The sequence below is a fragment of the Bombus bifarius genome, unplaced genomic scaffold (genome assembly GCF_011952205.1).
Source record: "Bombus bifarius isolate JDL3187 unplaced genomic scaffold, Bbif_JDL3187 scf7180000008006, whole genome shotgun sequence".
NCBI classification, from domain to species: Eukaryota; Metazoa; Arthropoda; class Insecta; order Hymenoptera; family Apidae; genus Bombus; species Bombus bifarius.
Genome location: NW_022884384.1, coordinates 2,413,096 through 2,427,583, shown reverse-complemented (window position 1 = coordinate 2,427,583; position 14,488 = coordinate 2,413,096). Strand labels below are relative to the sequence as shown.

At 34.2% G+C, this 14,488-nt stretch overlaps 1 protein-coding gene and 3 non-coding genes across 4 annotated transcripts; all 4 read right to left on the bottom strand.

The window, feature by feature from the left end:
- Positions 1–8,165: 8,165 nt before the first annotated feature.
- LOC117206448 lies at positions 8,166–8,327 on the bottom strand. The gene has a single exon (XR_004487396.1). It is a non-coding gene; the product is annotated as a U1 spliceosomal RNA (small nuclear RNA).
- A 2,777-nt stretch (positions 8,328–11,104) lies between these two features.
- Positions 11,105–11,266, bottom strand: LOC117206447. Its single transcript, XR_004487395.1, has one exon. It is a non-coding gene; the product is annotated as a U1 spliceosomal RNA (small nuclear RNA).
- Positions 11,267–12,164: 898 nt separating this feature from the next.
- On the bottom strand, positions 12,165–12,326 carry LOC117206449. The gene has a single exon (XR_004487397.1). It is a non-coding gene; the product is annotated as a U1 spliceosomal RNA (small nuclear RNA).
- A 677-nt stretch (positions 12,327–13,003) lies between these two features.
- Positions 13,004–14,257, bottom strand: LOC117206420. The gene is made up of 3 exons (XM_033445750.1): positions 14,104–14,257; positions 13,449–13,766; positions 13,004–13,386 (listed from the first exon to the last, which is right to left on the bottom strand). Exons 1-3 carry the CDS (start codon positions 14,132–14,134, stop codon positions 13,355–13,357), a joined length of 381 nt encoding a protein of 126 aa, XP_033301641.1. The 5' UTR covers positions 14,135–14,257; the 3' UTR covers positions 13,004–13,354.
- Positions 14,258–14,488: the final 231 nt, after the last annotated feature.

Here is a 14,488-nt window from a genome sequence, read left to right as displayed (position 1 = left end):
TAACGATAGATTACACAACAGAAAATAGTTTTAAGCGAAAGAGGAAATTTAAAGAAAGAGAAAGTTTAATCGTTGCAAATTACCGCAAGATATACAGGTTCTCTTTAATGGATAATAAATTGCAAACAACCCATGTGCAAAGATAATTATTAATAATCACAAAGACGTAGCTCTTGCGGCATAAATAAATACGAAGAAAGGCAGGTAAGACGATAAATATATTTGTTTGATATCGAATAAAATAAAAATTCAGAAATAAGACTAAACGTGTATATTGATTAATGGAATATCGTTTGATCGAACGTATAGATAGGTAATTAATCGAGCAAAGATTAATTTCGCTATTTCTACAAATACGTTATAAATTACTCGATGATATCTCACGAATCGATAAGATTTCATCGTACCCGTAGGTGTCGTATTCTGTGTACGGTAAAAAAGCTACTCCGTAAGGTGTCAAGATGTAGCAGAGATCAAACTTTAATGACTTCACGAGACATCACTACTGATGATTTATCGCGTCATAAAGGGGATATTATGAAATTGTTCCTTTCTACTGCTTCACCGATGAACCTTACAGTTCTTACGATGCGACCATCGAACGGTGTCAACGCGTTTGCCTTCTGCTTCCTCGTGCGTTATTACGGGCATCGACCTTACTACAGAAGCGTGTTTTACCGCTTTATTAACAACCTCTTGACGTTAATACTCCTTACTAATGTAAAAAGTACTTCGACTTTAAGCGATATTATATTAACAAACTCGTGTATCCTGTAAGTTCTGGAATACTTTCGTAATCCGTTGTATATTTAAAAAAGCGAATTTATCGAGTGTCAAGAGCTTATAACGACGCTGTGATTACAGACATAATTAGTAAGCGGTATCGTTCCCTCGAAAGGTTCTTTGCACAAGTATGATCAGGCCAATAACAACGGAAGTTACTAACGCTAGGAGTCCGTGCAAATGCACGCAACGGCAAGCTTCCGTTCTACGATACTTTCGTCCGTATGCTTTCTACGATTTGTCGGAGTAACTCTCGTGCTACGAGCCGCTATGTCAATCAGTCCCCTTTCCAAGCGAGAGTTATTTGGTTCATGGAAAACGAACATTAACGTTGTACCCTTAGAGCTTGCCATGGCAATTGGCAATCATGATTCCTTCAAATAGTTGCGTCTTTATTGCCCCTGATTGCATAACCACACAATGGAAGAAAGAGCGCGCAAGAATAAAGCAGTAACGTCGAACACTGACTTTTCTCATGACTCTATATCGTTACGGTTATCATTTGAGCTGCGTGTTTCTCATCGGATTATTTTTAGTAATAACACGTGTCAACGAATGGACAGGTTTCCGTAAGGTAGAAAAGCTAATGTCATAGAAACTATTGCCGATAGAACAGATCTTGTTTCTTTTAACGTAAATTGCGTTTCTTCTTTTAGAAATTAATCAATTTACATAATACGTATCGTTCGATTTTATCGAACTCGGCTGATATACATATAAACGATACAAAGCAATCGTAAGAAAACAAAATATATTGTGTCGTGTATCGTTATCAAATTCGTATTATACAGCTATTAATGATGTTTATCGTATCGGTAAAATATTCATTTTATATACCGGATTTATACGTATTGTCGTAGTAATATATAGTTATTTATATGTATACGGTCGGAGACAAAAATAACTGGAATAGATAATGGAAGTAGATAACGATAATGTTCGATCGACCTAGTGTTTGTTTACTATGTATTCTCATAGTATATGGATTAGTTCGTAAATGATTGAAATTAATATTTACCTTACTGCGCGGACAGACGAACTTCGCTTTAACGAAGCTTCATTGGCAATTATTCCCACTGCCTGTCGCATTTATTCCTTTCTTTCGACCGTATGCAACGACGTATTTTTAAGCTACTACGACACGCTGCTCAAAATTGAAACGAAATATAATGTATACTTTGTGAAAATACGAGGAAAAAAAACAAAAACCCAAGTTACCAAGATCTGTTAAAACGGCACATCGTTCGAATTCCAAAACTTAAATGTACAGGTATTGCGCGCATTCCGCGTACGTATTTCTAAACCTTTCGTGAATTTTACGTATCGAAAAAGTAAATTACATTCCGATGCTGCATACCGCGCTACTTGTATAAGAACGGAAATTAAAGCAATCTCAAAGAATTTCCATTCAAAAGAAATCGAAAAGACTTTGAAACTCGATACTCTTGATTTGCAGAAATTTCATTTGATCGCGTTAAAGGAAATCGCAGCGCGTTAAATAACAACTTTGCGCGTGCAATTTTACACAGCGTATTTGTTTCAAGGTATACATTGTACGAGTATAATCGTTTTTCTAACTATCGGAAGTATAACAAATTTGTCCTATATATATGTATAAAATACTCACACGTACAATATACACATCGTTGATAATAAAAATGTAGCGCGCGAAGTACGTTCGAGTCATTCGTTTGTAGCAATCCTTCCGTAATAGGAGGAGGGTTAGGCGACGATGGCGGAGACGGTGGTGTTATCGGAACAATGAGAAGTAAAAACGGTTGAGCGATCATTCGGCATCAGTCGGAAACGATTCTGCCAGAACTACTATGCGCTGTTAGTTAGTCGACAGACGAGTCAGACAAACGATAGCTCGCCCCTTTAAAGGGGGAGCATGGGGAAAATACGATATGTAAGCGGCGAGAGTAAGAACGAGTAACGGCAGGCGAGTTTAGTTTGGTTGGTCCTGTTTACTCAAAATCCTTTGGAGAAACGGCGCCGGCGTGCGGAGAAGAGATGTCCCCTTCCGTGAGCTACCAGCCACCTAACTTGTTTTTCGCGTTTCATCCCCGAGTTTCGCGCCCTGCCTCGTGCCGATAACACGGTGAAAACAGCCGTCGAATAATCGAATCGATAACGATCGCCGCAGAACGACCACTTGAAAGCTACGGAATTACAATTTCGTAACTTCCACCGACACGACTGGAAACGGCTACATTTTACCCAGTTCCTCCAACGCTCTCCGACGATCGTGCCTGCACGAGTAATATTATTCGAGTCTCGATCGACCGAAAAACAGGTCACTGTTTTCCCTTCCTATATTTTCGCGTTACTCGTTATGAATCCGTGACGATGCCGCGCGCCGAAATATTATTTGACAAATTCTGATTAGTCGCACTGCGTTTAAAGCGGTAGAAAAGTAATTGCTACGGTAGTAATACGGTCGTGTATGAGTTTTGTTTTGGCTGAATAGTCGTTATCGTAAGTTAGACCATCCGATAATAGAGGGCTCGCTTTGAAGAACACGCCGATGCTTTAATCACGAATATGAATATACCGACGAATGGAACCTCCGTTAATAGAACTTACAGTTAATTTTCGTTATAACCGCATTTGCTTTTTGAATATAGAAACTAAATGCGTTCCCATGGGAGAAGATAATACGAATAACGTTATACAGAACGTTAAGAATGACATTTCGAGTTTATAAAAGAGAATAAAGTATAAATATTTAATAACGTTCGTGCTTCACTTTGTAATTTTACATTTAAGTAAAAGAAAACACGCTAGTAACGAGTAACGCTTACGATAAGCGAAACAAAATTTGATATCTTGAGACGACGTTTTATCGATATTAATGACAATTTTTTACCTTGTATTATTTTCTCTTGCATTTCTTCTATCAATACGTTTCAAAAAATATGTCTCTCCTCTTTTTCTATATTTAAATTATATTATTTCGCTACGATTACACGTTACTGAAAAAAGCACGATTCAAACATGATTTTATTTTTTAACATTTTGCACAAGGGACTGAAGAGAAGTAGCTACGTAAAGATTATTTGAAATGATTTATTACACCATCTACGCGCATAAAAAATCTATGAGTGAACGAATGATATCGAATTTATTTCCATTACCTTGCATTATTCGTCTCAGGAAATTATCGAAGAAATGCGATACGATAGACCACGAGCCACACATTCCATTTATGAATCGAAGATATTTCAAAGGTTTGCTTTATAATAGCACTAACCAATACCTTAAGACTATAAGTGTATGGAATGAAAAGAAAAGAATCTGGAATTTTATTATTAATTTATATCGCCTATAATTATTTAAGTTATCCTTCCCTTTATTTTCCTTGTAAACATAGAATTTTAATTTAAAAATACTTTTACGCCTCAAATACCAGTAACTAGTTGATTACCGAGTAATTTGAATAGAATAATAAACGATAAATAAAATTCAAAAATCACTACAAATCGAATCATATATATAATAGTATTTCACTACTAAAAAAAGAATGTAGAGCCCATAGATACCACTTTCAATGATACGTACATAGAAGATAATTCTGGGGAAAATATTGGCTCATCAACCTAGCAAAAGAAGGTGAAAACAGTCTGTTGTGCGATAAATGGATCCAAACACGCGCAAAAATTTAATAAAATACTATTTAAAAAATATTATAATAAAAATGAAAGTAACTTTTGGTAATCTTTCTTGTTGAATCTTATTTCTTCTTCCTCGCAGAAATCTCCGTATACAAGCTACGTATGAAAATAGTAGATACATATATGTGCACTTTTCCGTTACTTTCGATTAAAGTTACATACATATTTGTATCTACGATGACACACGAGAGCGTTATACAAAAGCTTTTGAAATTTCATTGTAACGACGCCCGTTCAAGTAAGTACAAGCGTGTCTACGCCACTATGTCGCAGAGATCACGCAAGTATCGAGAAAGTCGACTATTTTTACTTGAGAAATTTTCAAACTCGAGACGATTTTATCGATTTTATACGGTTTTATTTAGTTTCGGGCGAAGAAACGTTCTTCTTTTGTTTCCGCTCGCTTTTTCCGTTGTACTATTATACGCGACTGTACAAAACGTACGAAGCATATACGATGTATCTACCTATACGTCTAAAATTTGTCTACCTGTTCGATACTTTCGCGAGCGAAATATTTATTGTCTATGTAACTATGACATTAAATATTAACATCTGCCGTGCCTCGGATAAAAATAGCATTAACGAGAGATCGAATAGACGGAATAAGCTATCCAAGTGCCGAAATAAGTTACTGTTTACACTCGTATGAAAGACGAGGAAGCGCACCAGACATGTATGTAAATATACAAGTAACGTATATACCGTGATACGTTTCACCGGTTCCCTTTTCTTTCGTTCAAACTGCTGCCTGACGTCTTTATTTCTTGATTTCTCAAAGGCACCGATCAACTATGGAAATTTTGTAACTACTACTTGAAACCAGCTAGAGCAGACATACGTGTGTTTCAGAAGTACGGATTTTATTGGATCCTGCTCTACATAGTTTTATTGGCTTCGTACGAAGCTACCGGTGACATCCCCTTTGAAGTTATTTACATATTTATAAGTACACTGTATGGCTATGTATAGTCATGCTGACATAGCCATGCAGATACATAAAACGTATAATCAAACCAGTATTAATTCGGTGCAAATATTATTAGATACAAACGATCATTTCGATCGATGCGTTCAATCGTCCTTCCCACTTAATTGGTTCCTCTTTGATTGATATTAATGACGCGGCATAATAAGTCGTCATAGACAATATCGTAGTTAATATTTGTAGATAATTTATCGTATAAAGATAGTGAATCGTAGATAATGGAACGTTTAAAGAACATCGATTATAATTTATATCTTACGTGTTGCGATAAAAAATAGTACTTTTTTACGTTAAATTGATCTCTTTTAGAGGCAAAAGCGTATTGAAGTATTAGACCTTCTTCGTATCCTTTCGATAACAAAGATTAAAATCACGCAAAAATACATTTTCCAACATCCTTAATTCGTACCACATTTTCTTTCCACGTGTTCGGTAATTCCTAAAATGATCGTAATTCGAACGATTCGATCGAGTTGTTAAAACTTGACGAGCATCAAATTGTCTGGTCGTTTATATTACGATTGTTTTCTACGGAGCAGTAACAAAGCAACTCGATGGGCGTATTCGTTGAATCGACGAAATTTTTCTTACACCGTTATTATGATTCCATAGAAAGAAACTTTTAAAGAAAATGCTTTATTCCGCTAATAGCACCATTTCTTTCGAACGGTTCATAGCGTATCGCATCGAGATGCTCCGCTCGTGCTGGGGCGGTCTACCCCTTCCTGAATTCTACAAATACTAAAGTTTAATAGCCTTGCATTTTGCCACGCGTTATCAAGCCGCGGTCTCCTCGGCGCAATTTTATTTGTCATCTTGGAGATTAATCGACTAATAACCCTCCACCTCGAAATCAGCAGAAGAAAGGCGTAAAAAAGCAGCCATTTAATTGGAATAATTATTTACGTATGCATAAAACAACGTACAATTATACAAATAACATAACTGAATCGTGCTATTTAAAAATGAATTTTATATCTTTATATCATTCCGTGCGATCGCAAGCAAAATAACAAAATGATAAATACGACACGTGTCAATGAGCAAACCTGCCATATAAATGGAGATATTTAGTTCGTAGGAAAGAATATAGCATAAACTCGACTATAATTACTCGTATTAATTATTCGTAATCATAAAACAGACAATACAGGACAATATTTCGTTTTTTTTAAATAAATACAAAAGCTCAAGCGGAGTTGATTAAAATTTTAATATCGCTGATTACCAACAGCCGGGTTTAATAAAGTTTTCGTTTCGCCGTCTATTCGCCAGAGCTATATTTGAAGAATTAAGCAAATACAATTTTATATCTTCAGCAATAAGTAAAACTAAATGCAAAGGTGATAGCGATAACATTTTTTTAGTGGAAATAATACATAAACGACGAAAACTGTAGGTTAAATGGAGATAAAATCTAAAATAATCCGAAAAATTTCGATCCAAAATTCGATTCAAATACAATTCAAATTTCGATAGAAATTCTAATTCGAACTAAACGAACATCCGACGTTCGGGAAATCTGTTCGATGAAAATAATATTACATTTATCTTGGTATATGATCGGAAAGGAAACGGGTCGCAAACACGAGCGAAACGATAATTCTGCGCCGAAATTACATAGTACGAGGGCAAAGATAAAAATGGAAAACGAAGAAAAGATGCAGCAATATCGATTGAATATTAGAATCTGAGAGCATGCAAAATCAACGAGCACGCATTAGCCCCTTTGACTTGCTAAATAGGCTAATTTGAATGTTTAAATTCCGGGCCCGTTCAACTCAATTTGCGAGGACTCCGCGTCTGTTTAATTCCTTTCCTTCGTACTGCTATCCAAACCGTACCTGCATCAACCACCACTAAACCAGACCAGCTGGCCTGTTAACTTCCAACACGTTTCGAGCGGCCGACATACGGAAACGTCCGACAGCCCCTCACACGGATGCTTAAACGGGCCATGTGCTTCCCATATCGTTTAACTAGAGACTGCCACCTGTGCTTTACACTGTGATCTTACATTTCGTACCCCCTTCTAATTATCTTCCTAATGAGAAGTCTAAATACTTGTTACAGGTTACATCGCAGTATAATCACAAGTGGATGATTAGATAATTGTTATACGACCGATCATATTAATCCAATCCTTCCTTATAAGCAAGTTGGAACTTACGGAATTCTACCTCTATGTACATACCCTTGATTCTTTTGATTTATTATTATATCTTTGGGGTTTCTCGGATATTGTAATTACATTGGGATTGAACGATCTTGTTAGAAAAATTGCCATCTTTAAACTTTCAGTGTGAAAAAAGTTTTGTAATTAAAAACCTGCGTTCGGAAAGGAATTTCCAAATTTTGGTTCTATGTTATGTCGAACTATAATATCTAATAATTCAGAAATCATAAAAAATGATTGTCATTTTGTTAATCATAATGTAAAGAATGGGACGCGTAACCGAAGTCACTTTTCCATTATTGCGTAAATAATGATTTTAACGAAAGAGGTTTTGGATAAAAATTGAATGGTTTTTTACGAGGATGCGTAGTCGACGTAAACTTTAACACCAATTCCTACGATACGTTATTTCTGAGATTCACATACACGCCGCAATATATTTTACGAAGAATACTTAGCGGATCACGGAGAATACTCATGTTGCGTAAACAACAAAGTTCAACGAAGCTTGCTAAAATAAAATTCACTTTTGAAACTTAATTATCCGGGATAGCGCGAACGCAGTCCCGACTATCAAAAATTGTACGTCCGAGATACCCACATTAGGGGTATTCGCAGAGGTCAGCTCGACCGTAGTGCAATGGAAGAGCCTCACCCTGGAGGAACCGCCTTCTTGATCACGGTAGCCTCTACGCCAGGTAAGTATGCTTTCTTCCGGTTCTTCCAGTTACTTAAACCCATAGGGTGCAACTACAACTGCGAGAAATTATGTTCATAGCTAGCACTACGTAACGGTGATATTTGGAACTAACGTGTAATTCGATCTTACGACTCAAGCAACTATCTAATGTAATCTTTAACATAATCCGAAGAAACAATTATCGATGACAAGTATCAAGCAAAATTCAACTTTACTTTGAAGATTAGATTTAATTAACTTTCTTTGTGTAATATATGTTAATAGACTTGTTATAAATTGTTACGATACTTTTACTATACATATACGGAATTTATTTGAAAATGAAAATATTGGCAGTTATTTATAAAATTAAATGTTCGAACGAAACATTTTTGAATAATTTGTATACTTGTAAAACATTTGACTTTTGTGTGTAATGTAAACGAAAAAATGAATTTCGATAAAATTAACGCAGCTTCGTTAAAAATATGCGGCATGCTTACTTCATAAATAAAATATAATATATTCCTCTTTTTTTAAATCGAACTGAACTTCGTTCAAGCTCTCGAAGTAGTCGAAAACTTTTAAAATTATTTCGACTAATTTCCTTCGACTGCATGTCGCATTACAAACTATGGAGTACGAATTTCTTGGAAGTTGTACTCTACTGTCTATAATTTGGCTCACTATTATTGTTGGCACAAATACGTGAATTAACATTCGGAATGTTCATTTGAATGTGGAATCACTATTAGGCATATGCACGTGTTCAGACGTTGTGTACGAAAACGAGACACGAAGGTACTATTTAATCACTTTGTATATTGACATTGTAATTATAGAACATTATTAGACTGATAAGTAGTTTGAATGAGATAATGATTACGAGACACGAAATATAAAAAACTAAGAACATATAACTGAAACATTCGATTTCAAACATAGATCCTACTGTTTATACTTTTTAGAACTACGAACACAGAGTTACGAAGCCATTATTTGTGATATTCACACGGACTTATGCTTAAAAACTCTTTTAAATTTTTACTTTCATTTTTAATAAATAACAAACACACGATGTACAATTTTGTGAAATAATAAATACAATTTTTTGCAGGGAGAATCTTCGTTGTTTGAATCGATTGAACGTTCTTAATTATTTCTTCTTTCAATTTCATAGTTTTGTTATTAGACCCTGCTTACAACGGTATACGACATATAAATATTATACATCGTGCAAGTTACTTACGTATGTAAAGAAAATATCCTAGTTCTAACAGAATCGTAAAACAAAGAATTATAAGAATACAGTACAAAAAGCAGCTTCTCGGAAACAAAAGGAATTAAATACATGTTCGTAAGAAGGAATGGAAAGCAACTACTTCAATAAGGAAAGGAAAATTAAAACATTCACGTATAAGCTCGTCACAAATTATAATGGACTTGTAAAATCACACAAGAAAGTACCAAAAACAGTCATAAACAATTGTATAACGAAAAATGCATATAAACAAAAGAGCTACATCCAGTATGATCGTAGATCATTAAGGTCATTACTAACCGATTTTCAGAACAATACTACTTATAATAAATAATAATAAAAATTATAGTAATATGTATATTGCAAGATCTTACGTATCTTATGTATGTAAATTGCTTATTTAAAATGTGACTTTTAATGATAAATTAGCTCAAGCCAAACATGGTAGTGCAACGTAACAATTTTAATCCTGGAATAACTTCGTTTCTCATAATAACCATCTTTACAGTCAAAAAAAAACCGTTTTGTTTGTGTCGTTTCAAAGCAACGCCAGCTTACCGATGGTTATCAGCGACAAACCACTCGTTCAAAGTCAATTCCAAGTCAACCCGAAAAATAAGAATGTTTATTTTCATCGCCATCAAATGACGTTTATCGTTAACTTTGGATCTACAGTTAAAGATGTAATACTGAACCATCGTAAAATAGAAAATGATTTTATATGCTTCATCGAGTTGCTTAAAGCTACATAATTCACGATACAGGCACAAGGATATCGGCAAACACGAGGCAATTCCTTATAAGAAAAAGGTAAGAGGATAATATAGAATACCTTTGTTTGTCCCAGTCATAGTTTTCAAGAAAATAGAGCTTGAAAATTTATCGAGTATTTAAACTTGACTAATCATCGGCCAGAAATGAGTAAACAATCAGCAGGTGGTTATTCCAGGTGCGAGAATAAGTAAAGGATATGGAATAAAGTTTTTCCGTTTAAGGATGCTTGACTTTCAAGAAAACAGAGTTTGAATATGTTTCGTTCAGAATTAATCTAATATACACCTGTAATACGGGCGCACAATTATAAGTAGAATTCACTGTAGTAGCAACGACAGATTTTTATTTTTTTCTTTTTTTTTTATTTTTATTGTTAAGCACTAAAGAAACAATTACTAACAGAGTAAGTAGTAACAACTAATGAACATTCATGCTACTTTACAAAAAAAAAAAGAATTGAACTTATTTTATACAATAAATATGAATGAACGGACAATAAAATTCTACTGCTGAATAATTGTGTAATAAAGATTATAACTATTATTTGTCATTATTGGTAAAGAGGTAACATTGTTCTCTGAAGTTGGTTACAAATTTTAATTTGAACTTCTACGTTCTAGTAGCGAATTTAGTAGCGCAATGCAGAATATACCCTTAATAAACAATTCTTCAATAGAGAAGAGCAAATGAAAATTACTTTGCTCTACAATGTACAAAATCTTTGCAACTGTAAAAAAGTAAAAAAGAATATTTTTGCCAATAATATTATCCGGGATAGCGCGAACGCAGTCCCGACTACCAAAAATTGTACGTCCGAGATACCCACATTAGGGGTATTCGCAGAGGTCAGCTCAACCGTAGTGCAATGGAAGAGCCTCACCCTGGAGGAACCGCCTTCTTGATCACGGTAACCTCTACGCCAGGTAAGTATGCTTTCGTCCCGTTTTTCGAGTTACTTATGCCCATAGAGTCCGAACGTAACTGCGAGAAACCGTACGCGTAGCTAGCACTGCATAACGGCGATTTTTGGAACTAGGAGGCTGATCCGACTTGGAACCATGTATAGGACCATCTATACATAATAATTCTCAATTTTTACGTACATTCTCAAAATGTGTTTGTAGATTTCGATTTTGTTTTAGATTGTACATCTTTAAATTTCTATATTTAATATAAATTACAAATTTCTACATATATATTAACAAATTAGTTCGTAGGCTGTAATTTTAAATCTCATGACATTGTAGGATCTACATATGTGCCAAAAAAAAAAAAAAAAAAAATAATGATAATGCTACTTGACTGAAAGAAAACGGTAAATAAAGCATACTGAAGATTCAAAGAAAATATATATTTAATAATTAAAAAGAATTTAATGGTCTGTATGTGTGATATAGCATGTTTTTATACATTGCTAATATTGGTACTTTTGAGCTTTCTGAACTATATTTTAATCCATTAGTTGTTAACGTATTGTACTTCATTTAATTTTACTATTAAATTAATTTTGTAAATATTTCTCTAAAAGTTATCTACGAATTAACTGCAAATTTAAAGATAAGAGTATATTTTGCGTACACGATAGAAATTCGACTACCTGTTTATTACAGAATACAGTAATACTTATTATACAGTTAGAATGCACTACTTTCATAGTAGCCCGCCTCTCTCTTCCAATTCAACTTTCAACTACATACTTACTAAAATTGTGCAGCACCGAGAGCGATTCACTTACTTTCCGTAAATCTTACTTGCAATGAATTATTGCAATGAATTATTGCAAAGAATTGCATAAAAACCTAACTTGATTAATTTTGAAAATTAATTATCCGGGATAGCGCGAACGCAGTCCCGACTATCAAAAATTGTACGTCCGAGATACCCACATTAGGGGTATTCGCAGAGGTCAGCTCGACCGTAGTGCAATGGAAGAGCCTCACCCTGGAGAAACCACCTTCTTGATCATGGTAATCTCTACGCCAGGTAAGTATGCTTTCTCGCTGCGTTCCATGGTATTTACTATAGCTACAGCTTGTTTTCATAAGCGAGAATAGAGGGTCGTTCAAAACGCACCATAGCGACCGATTCAGGAACTATGTTCTACCCTTTGAGACAAGCTGTGTTTCTTTCCGAGAAATATGTAACATATAATCTATATATTTTAAATAATGTATAATGCATTGAATGTAATAAATATTTTCTGTTAGAGTATATATAAAAATATAATATATAAATATTTCAGAAAATATGTCGAAGGGAAAAAGATGTTTTGCGTTATTATATGTATAATATATTTTTCGAAATATTTGCAATAATAGATTGAAATGGAACACTCTGTGTATCTACGCATTAATTTTTGTTTCTTTGGAAAAACTACTGCATATAAATGAGACGAGGCAATATCGTTGAACTAGTAAAACGTGAAAATACCGTGTACCATTTGTTTATTAACATAGAATAATTTTTAATCTGTATTATACAAAATTAAGCTCACATAGAATATGTGAATATTCACTAATATATATTTATGGGTGTATAATGCGCATATGTTAACACTATCTTGTATAACAGTATACTCATATATTATGGATAAAAATGACTAAGTGTAACAGGTAACTTCTATATATCAAAATATTTAAAGAAAAGGATAAAATATTTTGGTCATTGCCAGTTAAAAATATCATTTACCCAAAACATATTATTCGCTATAATCTCGTATACGTATAACTTTTTTCTTACTTATTGTACAATAATCAAAGAATATTGCTATTCGAGTTATAATATTACATTCCCGGTAATCACTCGTAACATAGGCAATACATGTCTGGTCGTTTTACTTTTAATTTATTACGTATCCACATTCAAATATATCTATTATTATTTGTGTAAAGTATACATATGGTAATTTCAAGTATAAAATTGTTTACATATCGATGCTTGCTAAATTGCGAAGAATTTACTAACCTCGTGGTACTGCCAATTAACGTCATGACGTCACAGCGTAGTTCCATGGAACCCTTCAACATTCACCGTCCCGTAGTTTGTAGTAATCTATGGATCGATAAAACACATTGATCAAATTACGTACTGAGTGATTCATTATTATTACTTACTGTTTCTATATGCGATCACGACATATTTCTTCGTGTCATTTACTGTGACAGTAGAAAGTCGCAATACGAGACATCGATTGTAACATAACATATGACAAACGCTTGGGAATGTACGGTCATTGAAATCGCGACTTCGAGCGCAAATAGTACGATTGCCATCGCCATCGCTGTCTTCTTTATATAACAATTTCGTCGTCGATAATACATTTTCATTTTCCTCCTTTACATCAGTTTTTACTTCGTTATTGCAATGGTCGCAACTACAAGACGGTTGGTTTTCTGGACGTGCATAAGTGTGCACCGTGACAACTACAAGTACTAAACATACCACATTTTCATGTAAATTGTATTGCTATATTTCCATTTATCTCTATTGAGAATGAAACTTTGAAGCGAGAGAGTGGTAGTAGTACTGATTGTTAGAATAGAATATTAACAGTGACATATGTTTACTACATTATACTTGTTATACCGACAGTTATGCTTTCTATGTTTCATATTTAAATGGCACTTTAAAGATAAATGACAGTAATGTTGACTGTTAGTTACGATACTTTTAATTATGTGTATTCATTATGTTATACTGGTAGTTATGGCTCTTATAGCATGGAAATCATGAAATACGTGTATTTGATACGTAAACCTGCATACATACATATTATAATTGCTCTATACAACGACAGCATGGCACGAGATTGAGCGAAGGAAACTGGGATTACGTATACAAAAAACCAAAGTCACCAAAATCGATCAATGAACGAGCTTGCGAACGTTGCCAGTTCAAACTGAAACTATTCGATGATTGTACGATGTTGTATTTAGCGTACTGCAGTGCCGTGCCAAATTTATTTTTATCATTTTTATTCAAAAATTATTTCACCAACGGCGAACGTTAAAATAATGTTAACTACAAACAAAATCTAATAAACTCAACAATAAAAATATTAATTTCAGCATTTATAATGCAGTATATGAATAAGGCGAAATTTATTACAATAGATTCGAGCAGAGATTACAAACGCATGAAATATTTGCATTAG

Bases quoted from the DNA above. Each gene is read 5' to 3' on its own strand.
- LOC117206420 (XM_033445750.1), bottom strand. From the start codon at position 14,134: ATGCTGTCGTTGTATAGAGCAATTATAATAT. The intron at 13,767-14,103 runs GTATGTATGCAG...TGGTATGTTTAG, and splicing joins GTATAGAGCAATTATAATAT to TACTTGTAGTTGTCACGGTG. The intron at 13,387-13,448 runs GTAAGTAATAAT...ATCGATCCATAG, and splicing joins CGTGATCGCATATAGAAACA to ATTACTACAAACTACGGGAC.